Source organism: Nicotiana sylvestris, chromosome 7 (genome assembly GCF_000393655.2).
Source record: "Nicotiana sylvestris chromosome 7, ASM39365v2, whole genome shotgun sequence".
NCBI lineage: Eukaryota > Viridiplantae > Streptophyta > Magnoliopsida > Solanales > Solanaceae > Nicotiana > Nicotiana sylvestris.
Window position 1 is genome coordinate 2,704,302 of NC_091063.1, and position 15,515 is coordinate 2,719,816.

At 34.4% G+C, this 15,515-nt stretch overlaps 2 protein-coding genes across 2 annotated transcripts; one reads left to right on the forward strand and one right to left on the reverse strand.

Moving 5' to 3' along the window:
• Nucleotides 1-3,801: 3,801 nt before the first annotated feature.
• Nucleotides 3,802-4,316, forward strand: LOC104219483 (uncharacterized). The gene is made up of 2 exons (XM_009770174.1): nt 3,802-3,925; nt 4,015-4,316. The coding sequence occupies exons 1-2, from the start codon at nt 3,802-3,804 to the stop codon at nt 4,314-4,316; spliced, it is 426 nt and encodes a 141-aa protein (XP_009768476.1).
• A 7,669-nt stretch (nt 4,317-11,985) lies between these two features.
• LOC104219466 (putative GATA transcription factor 22) lies at nt 11,986-14,376 on the reverse strand. The gene is made up of 3 exons (XM_009770159.2): nt 13,954-14,376; nt 13,419-13,781; nt 11,986-12,709 (listed from the first exon to the last, which is right to left on the reverse strand). The coding sequence occupies exons 1-3, from the start codon at nt 14,188-14,190 to the stop codon at nt 12,356-12,358; spliced, it is 954 nt and encodes a 317-aa protein (XP_009768461.1). The 5' UTR covers nt 14,191-14,376; the 3' UTR covers nt 11,986-12,355.
• Between the last annotated feature and the right edge of the window lie 1,139 nt (nt 14,377-15,515).

The window sequence follows — 15,515 nt, forward strand, 5'->3', positions numbered from 1 at the left end:
CATCGCCGGAAATGGGAGGAAGAGGAAGATCAAAGAAAAGCACCAACACCAGTGGTAGAAAGGAAATTAACCGACATCATCACGCGAGAGCAAGGAAAACAAACATCAAAAGCTAAAAAGAAAATGCAAGAGGAATATTTAGATCCGGAAAGTGACAATGACCTAAATTGGCCAGATCTGGGTAGTGCTCGAACTAAATTGGCAACACCGGTGAGCCTAGTCACTCTCTTGACACCGTTGGTGAGTTCTGGAGCTAAAGGAGTAGCTGTATCGATGACTTCAATTAGTGGTGCGAGTACGAGCAAATCACAGAGCAATGGAACAGTAAATGCAAACTTGCCAAAGGAACAGAGAAGTACTGAGATCGTCAATGAGAAAAACACGCAAGATGTGAAATCCGCGCAGGCTAGAAATGGGGGAAGATCCTGGGCAGGCTTGTTTCACGAGAACCAATTTGCAGCTAAGGATATGAATTTATCCTACATTCCTCCAGTGATACAGGACGAAGAAGTTGTAGTACAATTGCTGGATGAGGACATTGCATAGGAAAATCAGAAATGGAATCGAGCAATAATCTTGTACGCGGTGGGAAATACTCCAACTATTGGGGCAATTGAGCGATTCATAGCAAGCCAATGGAGTAAAGTCAGAAAACCTAAGGTACTCTTCCATAACGATGGGTATTTCATAGTTTTGATGAACAACTGTGAAGAGAGGGATGAAGTGATACTGAATTGTCCATTTACTATGAATATCAGACCAATCATACTTAGACCATGGACGGAAGGATTTGATTTCAATGAGGAAGTGCTTAAAACATGCCTCTATGGATCAAACTCCCTAAGCTACCACTTAACTATTGAAGTAACCGGGCCCTAAGCAAAATTGGGAGTCGTTTGGGAAAGCCTTTGTATGCTGATGCATGTACTACAATGGCTGATAGAGTCTCATATGCTAAGGTGTTAATTGAAATGGATATTACTAGGCCATTATTAGAGTCAATCAAATTATATGACCCTAAGGGAAAGGTGATCGAATAGGTGGTACAATATGATTGGAAGCCTCAGTATTGCCGGACATGTTGTCAAATAGGCCACTCGTGTAGATATCAAAAGAAGCAGAAGCAGGAGGGAGGACAACAAAGAGGTATTGACCAGAAACAAAAACAAGAATGGAGAATAGTGAGGGTGCTTGATCCCAATGTGGATAAAATTGATGCTTATGATAGATTCCTGAATCAAATGGAATCAAAAGGTGAAGAGGTGCCTATCCCGTAGGAAAATGAAGAGCAATGGCAACTTGCTAGAGGAAAGTCTGCATCAAAGAAGAATATGGGAGCCGTAAGAGAGAATGAAATAGACATTGGCAATGCATTCAAAGCACTAGTTGATACTGCCTAGAAGATTGTGCAATTATCTGAAGCTCAGGGGGCAAGAGGGCAGCAGAGCAGAAGTGACAGAGGATGAGGCCCAAAAATAACTACTATATCATGATGAATATCACAACATGGAATGTTGAATAAAGTGTATAAGCAAAAAGAACTAAAAAATATTGCAGAGAGAATAATATGGTTTTAATGGCTGTTCTAGAAAATAGAGTCAAGGCAACTAATGTTGATCCAATAATGAAGAAGGTGTTTAGTAACTGGCAATGGGTAGCTAATTATGATGAGGCACCAGGAGGCAGGATCTGGGTAGTATGGGACCAAACAAAGGTGGAATTTGAGGTTATTCGAGTACATGAACAATATATAGTAGGCAAGCAATTATGAGACAACACAGAATCAATTTCAACTTTGGTGCAGTCTATGAAATGCATACTATACAAGACATGATGATACTATGGGAGGATCTGAAGGGAACTATGAATGGAGTCAATGGCCCAAGCTTAATAATGTGGGATTTTAATACTATTATGTCTATTGAGGATAGAGTGCAGGGGAATCCAGTACAAGAGATAGAGGTGAGAGATTTCAAAAACTTCATAATGGATACTAGATTAGATGAACTCGGAATAGTGAGGAGAAGTTCACCTGGACAAACAATCATGTTCATAGTAGAATTGATAGAATATTGGTTAATGGAGAGTGGATTTAGAAATGGCTTGCCATGGAGGGGATCATTATGAACCCTGGGTTTTTAGATCATTGTCCTTTGAAAATAACCATTGATGATACTAAGCAAGAAGGTAGGCGACCTTTCAAGTTTTTCAACTATTTGGCCAGCCACCAAGACTTTGATGAAATAGTTAAGCAATGCTGGAGAAAGAGGTACAGGGGAACTGCAATGCTAAATGTGTGGAATAAGCTCAAAATGCTAAAAGGAGATCTAAAGCAGCTGAAAAACTAAGATTTTAACAGTATCGGACACAAGATTCAAGTAGCAAGGAGCAAATTAAAAGGCATTCAAGCTCAGATGACACTTCCAAGAAATGAAAATGAAGCAATACTACAAGAAAAGGTTGCTAAATTTGAGGTGGCAAAATGGTTGGAGGTGGAGGAAAGTGTGTTGAAGCAGAAGTCAAGAATCAAATGGCTTAAGCTAGGGGATTCTAACACAGCATATTTCCATGCCTATGTGAAATACAGACAAACAAGTAATCATATTGGCAGATTAACTAATAGTGCAGGGCAAATCCTCCAAAGTGCTACTGAAGTAGAAAAGGACATATTGAGTTTCTACAAGAGTTAATACCCTAAAACCATCCTAAACTATCATGTTTTTGTCAGTTTCCTACTTAAACTATCCGGTGTCCCCAAAACTCCTTTGAACTATATCTCCCTAGTTACTAAAAACCTCTTCGTTGATTTTTTCTAGGTTTGTATGATGCATGCTCCCAATTAACTTTAAACTATGAGTTTACAACACGTGGCTACTTAGTCGAGCATAGTTTAATTATAATTTTACTTAATAATTTGAACTAATAATCAAAAATGAAAAATGGGTAAAAGCCTTTGTTCTTCCATCTCCTCCAACAATGGTTACCCCTTCTATCAATCTGGATTTTCACCATTAACCTTTGATTTCGATGTAGTTTTTTCACGCTAACCTTTGAATTCACTGTAGTTTTTGGTTTAGCCAGAGATTTGGGATTTAAAAAAGCTAGGGTTTGACAAGAAAGAGAAGTTATAGAGAAATAAATAAAGAAAAAATGAAGAAGAAATGTAATTTCAGAAGAAATAAAAGAAGAGAAAAGTTTCAAATGGAACCCATAATAATAAGGAGAAAGGAAGAAGAAAGGTAAAAAAAAATGAAAAAGCGGGTAAAAATAAAGAAAAAAAATTTGGAATAAAAAGAAAATAGAAAGGAAAAAAAATTGAATATCTTAATGCTAATTAGCCGTTAGAAGTAGGTCAGGTGGGGCCATTTTATGGATAATTTCATCTTCCACGCGCCTTTAAACAAGTTATTTCACACATTTTGCCAAAAAAGTAACGAGGGGGCTTTTAATAACTACAGAGATATAGTTCAGGGGGATTACAGGGACACCAAATAGATTAAGTAGGAAACTGACAAAAACGTGATAGTTTAGAGGGATTTTAGGGTATTAACTCTTTCTACAAAAAACTTCTTGGTACAACAGCTTCACAAATGCCAGTAGTTATCCCAAAAATCATGCAGAATGGCTATATTTTGAACAGGCAGCAACAACTGCAGCTAATCAAAGCCAGTTACTAGAGAGGAAGTGAAGAAAGCTATAGTAGACATTGATGATAATAAAACACCGGGATGTGATGGCTATAATTCTTTATTTTTCAAGAAGACATGGCACATACAGGGTGATGAGGTTACTACAGTAGTAATGGAGTTCTTTGAAACTACTAAAATGTGCAAAGCCATTAACTGCACCACTATTACCTTGATACCTAAAGTCAAGAACCCAACTAACATCAAGGAATTCATGCCTATTCTTACTGCACTGTGCTGTACAAGATAATATCAAAAGTCCTAACAACAAAATTACAAGAAGTTATGACAGACCTAATAGATACCTGCCAAACAACTTTTGTGCCAGGCAGAATGATTACTGATAACATTATCATAAGTCATGAATTGGTCAATGGTTATGGGAGGAAGAACATATCGCCAAGATGCATGCTCAAAATTGATATTCAGAAAACATATGATTCTGTGGAATGGGTATATATTGAACAAGTGATGAAGCTGTTGGGATTCCCTGAAAAATTTGTGAAGTGGATAATGGCGTGCATTAGTACAATTGCCTACTCTGTTATAATTATGGGAAGCCAGCTAAACCATTTGAGAGAAGGAAAGGACTCAGGCAGGGGAATCCCCTATTGCCAGTATTATTTGTGATGGCCATGGAGTATTTGAGTAGACTATTGAAGCCTTTGAAGGAGAACAAGAAATTCAAATTTCACCCAAAATGTGCCAAAGTCAAACTAGTGCAATTGGGATTTATTGATGATTTATTACTTTTCTGTAAAGGGGACATACAATCAGTCAAGATACTTTATCAACAATTTCAAGTATTTTCTGCAGCCTCAAGACTAATTGCAAATCCAAGCAAAAGCTATATTTATTTTGGCGGAGTGAACAACATAACTCAGCAGCATATTATGGACATGCTAGGATATACTAAAGGAGAACTACCTTTCAGATACCTAGGGGTCCCTTTGAGCACAAAGAGGCTATCAACTAGGGGTGACAATTTGAGCCCAAACTCATCCAACCCGCCCAACCCGCCCAGAGATTAATGGGTTGGGGTACAAACATTTTAGCTCAAGGTCAATTTGGGTTGAACCCAAGTTAACCCATTATTTTTTTATAGCCCATTCTGACCCATTAAGCAAACCAAATACAACCTTTGAAACTCACCCAAAACAAAGATATCTCAACCCAACTTATCTAGAAATTTACGTTGCCCTAATTTTACTCTTTTTTTTTGTATTTTCAATTTTCTGTTCTTTTGTTTTTTCTGCACTACCCACCCCCCGCAAACCCCCTAAAAAAAGATTTTACATTTTTTTTTTGTATTTTTAATTTTCTGCACCCCCACCCTCCCGCGCACACAAACCCCCTCAAAAAAGTTTTACTTTTTTTTTTGTATTTTTAATTTTCTGTTTATTTTTGTTTTTCTGCATCCCCCCCCTCCCACGCGCGCGCAAACTTCCTCAATTTTGTTTTTACTTTTTTTTTTGTATTTTCATTTTTTTGTTTTTTTCTGCACCACCCTATCCCCCACCCCCCGCGCAAAACACCTCAAACATTTTTTTAACTTTTTTTTTTGTATTTTTAATTTTAATTTTTTGTTTTTTCGTTTTTCTGCACCCACTCTAACCCCCCACCCCCACCCCCACCCGCAAAATATTTTTCAACTTATGCATTTTAAGGTAAAAGGCTTTTTTATGCAAGATGAGCATGGTTCTAAAATATGGGTCAAGTTGGGCGGGTTGAGTTATGACCATTGTTTATCCCATCTTAGCCCAAGTAAACTTTGGGCTGGGTTGGGCAATGACCATTTATTGACCTAACTCATCTTGACCCGTCCAAATTCAGCCCAACCCGCCCATTTGCCACCCCTACTATCAACTATACAATATGAACCTTTATTGATAGAATGCTAAGCAGGATCCAATGTTGGACAACAATTTTTTTGTCATATGCAGGCAGAGCAATGCTAATCAAGAGTGTCTTAGTTGCAATCCAAGCATTTTGGGCTCATATTTTCATTCTGCCAAAGAAAATCATCCAGTTCATAGATATATTATGCAGAAGATTCTTATGATCAAGAACTGTTGAACCTTCTAGAAAGGCATTGATTGCATGGGATAAACTATGTGCTCCAAAGGTAGCAGGAGGTCTAAATTTCATCAATGTGGAGCTGTAGAATAAAGCAGCTATTTGCAAGCTCTTATGGAACATCTGTACCAAAAAGGAAAAGCTGTGGGTCCAGTGGATTCATGCATATTACATAAAGGGGAATACTATATGGAACACAAAATCAAAAAGTGCATAGCGGGTCATCAAAAAGATATTCAAGGCAAGAAGCTACTTTGAGGTTGCTGGATATACAGAAAATGAGGTGAATATGATGGAGAGATTCTCTATAAGACACATATACAAAGCTATGCATGGGAAGTTTCAGAAGGTGTCATGGAGGAAACTAGTTTGTAATAATCATGGACTACCAAAGTGGATTTTCATACTAAGATTGGCAATACAAGAGATGTTAGCTTCAAAAGAAAAGCTAGCAAGGAGGGGATTATTATAGACAAAACATGCTCACTCTGTCAAAAAGAAAATGAAACCTTACAACACTTTTTTTTGACTGTGAAGTATCAGCAACTGTATGGTAGCAGCTCCTACAATGGCAAGATATTCAGAGAGCAAAGGGAGATTGGCAGGAAGTGCTGAAGTAGGGGGTGTGCATTCGATTTATTGATTCGATTTTTATTACTTATCGATTATCGATTTGTACATATGCTTATCGTTATCGTTTCAATAAGGTTTCGATTTTTTCGATTTCGATTTATCGATTTTTGGGGCTTATCGATTCAGTCATCGATTACACCAACAAGAAAATTTGCGGGATTCCACGGAAAGTATATCGCTATAAACATGCCTAACTAAATGTTAAAAATGAAACGGAATGATTAGCAACCCTTCAACTTTTCTGTTTTTGATAACTCTATATTCATTAGCAAATAAGAAGAAATCACCTAGTGCTTTTTGCTTCACTAGGATATGAACCTGAAAGCTCTTGGTCATAGTGACTATTTTTTAATGACTTTGTAAACGCTAGTTATTTTTCAATTACCGATTTGAAAACTGGCCAGCCCGTGCTATTTTCACAAATTTCGGGGCATTAGAGAATGCAACATGCAACTCCTTAAGAAAATTTTTGATTCATGTAATCTCCATTTGGCAGCAGCTAAATTAACGCTAGATATTTTGACTCAGTAGTCGCTCTAGCAACGTTGTGATGGCTTTTTGGAACTCTAGGACACTAGCTTAGGTCCAAACATATAACTATGGGTAGACCTGTGACATCTGAAGAGCTTTTTGCCCAATCTGCAATAAGAAGTCCCAATGATGGGCAGACCTGAGGAAGGTCATTAGCGAGCCAAGAATACATGTAACAGTAACACCGCTCTCCTCATTTTGGTTTTTTCTGCGTTTGCCATGAATGGGACATGCCATATATAGTTGTTAATATTTGAGATTTCTCCTTTTAGTTTGCATCCATTACTCTTTTATGCTTTAACGGAAACACTCTTTCCTACCTTCACCAGTTAAGAATAAGGTCTGTGTACACTCTACCTTCCCTAGACTTCATCTGTGGGATTATATTGAGTTTGTTGTTATTATTGTTGTACTCTTTACCCATCTTAAATACCCGACCAATATTTTATGCAAAAAATTTATTTGAACTGTAGTTAATACATATCATTTTGTTCATGTGGCCTGAGTAGAACTAACTTACGAATTTATTCAGGTACCTAATTACATATTTACAAACTAAATGAAAGTGTATAAGTTAACAGAATTAATAGTTAAAGTATTTAAAGGAAATTCCAGAAAATGATAGTGATCAAACAAAAACTGTGAAAGGTCGGAGTTGGTTTTTTTTTTTTTTTTTTTTTTTGGGGGGGGGGGTGGTTAAAGGATGGGGGCGGGGGGAAGAAGAGGGGGAGTTGACAATGGAAGACAGGAATTGATCAGATGCTTTTTCTTTCTCTTTTCAGACAAAAAGTACGTAGTGTCTCTAATCTTCTGTAGACGACTTCTGCGAATACCCATAGCTGTTGTTTGTAGTGAATTATCACAATCATGGGTTCAACGATATAAGTGGAAAATTTTATTTAGTGTCTTATAAAGCTGACACTAGTTGTATAAGATAACTTTTTTGTCTCACAGTTTTGTGGACCCAAAAGTATAAGATTGAGGTCCACAAATTTGTGAGACAAAAAAGAGTCTCATACAATTAGTGTCAGTTGTATGAGACACAAAATAAAACTTCTCGATATAAGCCATTCATGCCAGCCGTGCATTGTACTCTATAAAATGTGAATATATGTATTTATCTATCAATATCTATCTATATTATTATAAAAGCACGAATAATTTAGCTAAATGTTGAATGACTAAAATATCCTTTAAACGTTAGTTGACTTTTATAACCTTAAGTATATGTATAATTTAAGGATATTATTGTAAATAGCCTAACGTTGAAATTCTTTTTCGGTTGTAAATTGGGAACTAAATTTCTAGATTAAATCGGACAGCTTGGGATTCAAAGCTTTAAGGAATAAAAAAAGTACGTTAACAATATCGATTTCCTCCTTCCAAACGTTTTTTGTTCTCAGCGTTAATTTACTTTGACGAATAATACTTTAAAGTACTTTTTATTTATTATTTTAATACGAAAGTTTAAACTTCTAAGTAGAGGAAAGCAAGAAAAGCTGAGGAATATTGTGTAGCTTGGAAAAATTACGTTTGAAAGACAACTTTTAATTATTTATCATAAAAAACCATACACATGAGACATGTTTATTTATATAGATTTTAGTTCAGTCTTTTCTTAAACCATAGTAGGACATTTATTTTAACAAAAAATGATATTTTCCCCCGTTTCAATTTATGTAAATTCAATTGACTGGATACGGAGTTTAAAAAAAAAAGAGAAAACTTTTAAATTTGTGGTGTAAAATGAGACAGATATATTTTGTGTGGCTATAAATCATTGCATTAAGGTAAATTATTTTTAAATAAGGAAAATGGTCATTCTTTTTTACATGGACAAAAAAAAATAAGTTCACATAAATTAAAACAGAGAAAGTTTACTAATAAAGAACAATTTGATAAGACTCGAATTTAATATCATAGCTGGAAGGGGAAAAAAGAAATAGTGGTGATCAATTAATTTATGAGAGTATGAATGGTAAAACGTCTAAATAAATTGCAAAGCCAACATAGTTGATATATTCAGAGACTAAAAGTTTTACCTCCTTCAAATTGTAGAAAGACACAACATATAGCAAATTCTTATGGTTCACTCTGTCAAGTCTTCTCATATGCACGATCTTTATCCATTTTTCGTATAAGTAACTAAAAATGTAATAGTGATAAAAAGTTGATTAATTAAAAGTAACATTTTTAATATGATAAGTTGCACGAGATTAACACTTTTGTGGTAACAAGTATATTCACATATCTTAGATTAATTATTGGGCGTGGTTATTATTACGTGCGAGGCACCTACGTAGAGATTATTATTAATGCTATATTAAAAGCACGAAGGCCCTTAGCGAAATGTCGTTCGCCTTTTTTACCCTCTTAAAATATAGTTTATACTAGACAAAATAGTCATTTAATTATTTTCCTAAAATTGAATTATTTAAAATCAACTAAAATTATGGCTATTAAATCTTTCCTTATTAGAATAATGTAGGAACTCCTAATATTTAGGAAATTAAAGTTATTGAGTAAAATTATACTTACAAAAATACTTTTCTTAGCAATAATTTTGCAAAGTAAACTATATTAAAAGTTGAACTTTTAAGTTAATTATTTAAAACACGTAATATTAACCATATTAAAAGTTATATTAGATGTTAAACTCTTTGCATTATACAAGACTTCTTAGATCAGCTAATATTGTTTTTTTGTGATTTTTTAAACGTGAGTATTTTTTAGGAGTTTGAAATTTTAAAATATTTTGATCATTAACTCTTTCTTTATTTAAACTAAGTAAAAACTACTAATATGTACCAACTCAAAATATATGTAAATCCCTAGCCCAACATTTTGAACTTTATAATATTTCTAATATACTACTTGCCAAGTTAACCCATTCATATCAACCACTCAATTCTCTCTTCCTTTTCTAATTTCATAATGCTTATGAATGTCCTTTATAATATTTGGTGATGAAAAGTTAATGATATAAAGGTTAAACCTCAAGGTCTTTAAAATTGCATTCTTCCCAAACTCATGAAAAAGAATGAGGAATAAGAAGATTTGTCCAAAAAGAGAATTTACTAACACAACTCTAAAGTTACATGATAATTTTATCACATTAATAATCTCGAACTTATAGTAAAAAATATTTCAGATTTTAAACGAGAAATAACGAGACGTGGTCAATAAGAGTCAATTGCACTAATAATTTTGAAAATACAACTGTCCAAAGTAAAATGTTATATCGATATTTTACCCTTTGAAAATAATTTTTTATTGGATAAAATTATAATTACAGTTAAATATAAAATTTTGGATGAGTTCATACTAAGAATTTGAATAAAAATAAATTACTTTTTAAAAAATAAATAATTAAGTTCTTAGAACTAATAGCAAAATAAATTCAATTCACTTCTTTTTAAAACTATTCATATACAAAAAATTATTTTTCAAGTTGATAAAACTCATATGGTACATATATTTTAATTTTCATAAGAAAGATACCGGCGTAAAGAAAAATTAGAGATAGAGAAAAATTGATTATATCAAGTTGGTTAAGTGCAAATTTGAAGCGATAAGGATAAAATATTAAAAGACAAAATATATTCTAAATGAGTTGTATTTTTTCTCCTTCATTCAGTATTATAAAGAGTGACAACTCCCTATATTTTTTATATATTATTTCTTGTAAAATATTAACTCAATATTGGCGGAGCAAACGAGAAAACAAGAATAATAAAGCATTCGATGACTAATGTGATGACATATTACTTTTTTTTCTATTTTTTTATTTACAACCCAAACATATTATGTAGTATATATAAGAAAGATAGAGAGAGATTTTTTTCCAAAATCGTATATTTATGAATATAGGATACACGCGCAAAGCGCGTATCCTAGGACTAGTTTAGATTAAAAACTTGAATAAGTTATATGTTGGGATTATAATATGAGAACTATAATACTTGAAATAAAATATAATGAAATTATTCAATGTATATATGTTTTGTTCATTAAATTAAATTCGAAATGAGATATACATGGTATAATATGAAATATGTATTTGATTTTACACTTTTAATAAACTTACATAAACTTTTACTTCCAATTTCAACCTTGACTTTCTTAAAATTTTTGGGAGAAAAGCTTTGGAGAAGAACAAATAACAACAACAACGAACCCAGTGTATTCTCATAAATAGGGTCTAGCGAGGGTAGTGTGTATGCAGACCTTATCCCTACCTTATAAAGATAAATAGGCTGTTTCCGATAGACCCTCGGCTCAAGGAGAGAAGAACAAATATATTGGGAATATAAGCTTGATGTTAATAATCGCGGAATTGTTATTTTACATATAGTGCGATAGGGGAATCTTAGTAGTCCAATTAGGTGAAATTTTCATCTTGTTGGTGAGAGTTCGATTTCCACCTTGTAATTCCCTCCCCTTTTTCTCCCTCATGTATCGAAAAAAAACATAGAGTGCGATATAAAAATAATGTAGTACAGTTGTTGTATAACAGTTCTGGGATTGCAAATCTCGGAATATAAATTCTATCAAACATGGGATACAATAATTTCAAATTTTCCTCCGGGATATAATCACACAGTTCATTTTTTTGTTTGTTGGAAAATTCCCGGGGAAACCCGTAGCAACTAACCTTCGAGTGCGCACTAGGTAACCTACTCAATAACTTGCAAACCATACAGAAGATGTAAACAACACTAGGCACGCCCGGTGCGACGAGCTCTGAGCTCAGGACGAGCTCTGAGTTTTACCTATTATGCTCTTTAATCTAACAGTTCAAAGTCGAAGTAGCTCACCAAATTAGCAAGATTCAGTATTCATCTCTGTGACATCATAAATAAATTTTAGATGTCTGGTTGTACTTTTGGCTAATTATCATTCAATCATAAGTGCTTTACCCAACTTATAACATTAATTCGGCTTTTGTATCAGTTAGCAGAATCAAGAAACACAAGTACTATATATTGTTTCCAAATAAAGAAGAACTTGAATAGAAAAATGGTTGCTGATAAGATCTATGAATAGTAAGACGAGAAAGTAAGCACTAAGAAATTGTTCAATTAATATATAAATTAGTATCCTCACAACTAGATAGAAGTAGTAAGTAAGTCAAGTGGCAAACTTTCTTGTTTTCACCTTGTTCAAATCTATCATTATGATCTTACAACGATCATCACCACACAAAAGCATATTTAAATTATTAAAAAATTTCACGATTAATTGGCTCACTCTCACTCTTACTAACACTAATAACATCTCACATTTCTTACTAATTATAACCTCAAACTCAAACTTCACACTGTTGATTTATTAGTGCTACTCCCATCTAAGGCTAGCTATAAATTAAAACTCAAGAAATTCTTAACTTATTATTGGAAAGGAAAAGGCTAATGGAGACAAATAATTAATTAACCATGAACAAGGCCACTAGAGAGTGCCATTAGGAGGATTGCTGCCTCTTTTTCGTCTTGTGGGAAAATTTGGTGCAAGGCCAAATTGTTGCTCAACTTAATCAAGAAATCCTCGAAATTACCAAGCTTCTTTGGTGCAGTATTACTAGAGGAGGATGGACCAAATTTGCACCTTTTCTTGTAGGGTAATGTAACATTAACGTTTGTAATCTTCTCCTTGTGTAAGTGTTTCACCTTTTTCTTCATTGAAGATGATGATGTTTCAGTTGTGAGAGTTTCTCCATTCGCTGCTGCTGCTGCCATGGCTCTTCTTGCCTTCCTTTGTCGGATCCCACATGCGTTGCACAGTGTCTGCACCACATGTAATATCAAGATTTCAGTACCAATTTTGATTAACATGAGCAAAATGGAAAAAGAACGGTGATCATTTCATAGAAAATTAAACTATCTAGCACACTTAATTACTTAATTATATTATGTCATGTAGTAAGTTGATTTCTTTTTCATACACCTAAAGCCTATAGGCAGGGACGAAGCTACATTCACTTAAGGGTTGGCCACCCTTCTTTGAAAAATTATACGGTATATATAGGTAAAATATTAAATTTTATAGGTATATAACTTATATAGAACACCCTTTATCGGCAATTTTTTTTCACTTCGTTCAAGTATGAACACCCTTCGAAAATTCCTGGCTTCGTTAGTGCCTATAGATCACTATAGTTCAAGCCGTTGAAGTAGCCACTAATGCTTGCATTAGGATAAACCATCTACATCACACCCTTGCGGTGCAGCCTTCCTAAAATCCTGCGTGAACGCAGGATGCCTTGTGTACTGACCACCGGGTTGCCCTTGAACACCAAAAGCATGGAAAACTTTTTATGGATGACAATAAGATTTGAACCCAAGACTTTGGCTTGCTTTGATACAATGTTAAATATGTGTATGATCATCTCATCCAAAACTTCAAGTTATTAGAGATAATATACTTTTAATTAGTACTTAATTATATTATGTCTCAACAAAACATATTCATTAAAAGAAAGAAATGATGAATTACCTTAGGTCCTTTAGGACCACTTCTCCAAAGAGGGGTCTTAGTAGTGTTACAATCAGCACAAACCCTAATAGGGATATTATTATTACTATTATTGGAGCTGTTGCTGCTGTAATCAGTACTTTCTAAAGGATATGATGGCTGCTGCTTCTGATCTTCCAACTTCAGTTTGATGTAAGTATTATTTGTGGTCTTTTCCATTCTTGCCCCATCCGAGGTGTTTATCTTTGAAGACATCCACTTGACTGGATCTTTCTCGTTTTGATTCTCATGATACTTGTCTTCTCTCTTCCACAAGGTCAGTTTGAGGCCACTCCCCACCTTGTTTTTCTTCTCTACATCATATGATCCACCTTCATTATCCCCCTATAATCCACAAAGAAAGCACAGTCAACATTAATTACTTACTAATTACCGTAAGAACAAATTAAAATCCAAGTGATCTTGGAAAAAATTATCGTATTTGTATAATTTTTTTGTGTGGATATAGTAACATGATCCAACATGAGAAAGAAAAACACCCTTTTCTTGTATATACCTCAGGTTGGTGCGGTGGCGTATAATATTCATCATGATGATAATATCCCGTTTGATTCTGATTAGTAGTTGAGTTGAAGAAAAACTGATATGGCGACGAGTAAGAAGATGCGGAAGAAGGCTGATAGTTATTATAAGGGCTAACAAGAGAATGGTTTAGATCATAATCCTCATTATTAAGCACAAAAGGAAAAGGAGGAGGAGGAGTAGAATTAGTTATGTGATCAGTTGGAGTCATTGGAAAGGGAAAACAAAGAAGAAAGATGAAAGAAGAAGAGTTTCTTCTTATGAGATAGGAGATCAGCGATCAAGAAATGGTGGAGGGAGTCTTAAAAGAGTTAAATGAGGAAAGATTTTAAAGTCTTTGCCAGGAGGTGCAAAGGAAAAGGAAAAGGTAAAGGGCTCGTACTTAGCCAAAGATTTTGGGTTCGAGCTCTAGGTATATAATTATCTTTGTTGGGTATAGTAGCTGAGTTGATGCACAGTTCGAGAGTGACCTTTCTAGTTAATAGCTGTTGTTTATTCACGGTAACTTGGGATCTTATATTTCTATTTAGATATATTCAAACAGATGATGTATTTTCTTATCAGTATTATATTTCTATAACAATCTACCGTCGTAAGGTAGGGGTAAAGTTTGCGTACATTCTACCCTCCTTAGGCTCCACTTTGTGGGATTACACAGGGTTTGTTGTTGTTGTATTCCTATTCTTAGTTGCTCATGACTTGTGACACCAGTTCTTGGGGTAGTTTGTGTTAAAATTCGCATCCTTATTTCATTATTAATTTGATGATCTTCAATTTGTGTGTTATATCTTATGTTATTTGGTTCACCTAACGGGTTGGTTAGGTGCTATCACAATTTAGTAAGATTTAGGTCATAACAAAGCTACTCTGCCTTTCGTCGCGACTTTATATTTAGTCGAATCCTAATGTAAGTACCGGACACTGGTAGAAAACCAAAAAAAAAAGAAGGAAAAGCTGAGGAAGAAAGAGGAAGGGGGGTTAGACATTCACGTGACTTCATGGACAACTAAACAAGTTAAAAGAGGACAAATTTACCAAAAGGAGAGAAGAGGAGCAGAATACTACCACACGACCAAATGACTGATCAACCCTATCTTCAAAAGTTTAGTCATCCCCAATATTAATCCCCAGATCCCAAGTTAATTGCAGGTTTTTAATACTACCTAATTACATCTCTGGAAACGTTATTTTTAATGCGGATTTAAGTTATTATACTAACCGCATAAGATGTTATCCATTAATGTTTATCATGAAGAATACTGTCTGTAATTACTCATAAGTCATTTGATTGTACAAAATATTTTACATAGAATTGACCTCTAACCTATGCTAGCCACACGTAGCATTCACATGTACTCCTCATATTTTCAGATGATCGTCTACCAAGTCTTCTTTTTTTTCATTTTTAGGGTTTCCTTCGTGCTGGAAATTAATTAGGTGGTCCAATAATTTCTGATACAAATATTTCTTAGGGACTACTTTACAGCAGTAGGCGAATCCTTCCATAAAGTGATATGCAATAGGTTAAAGCAAAAC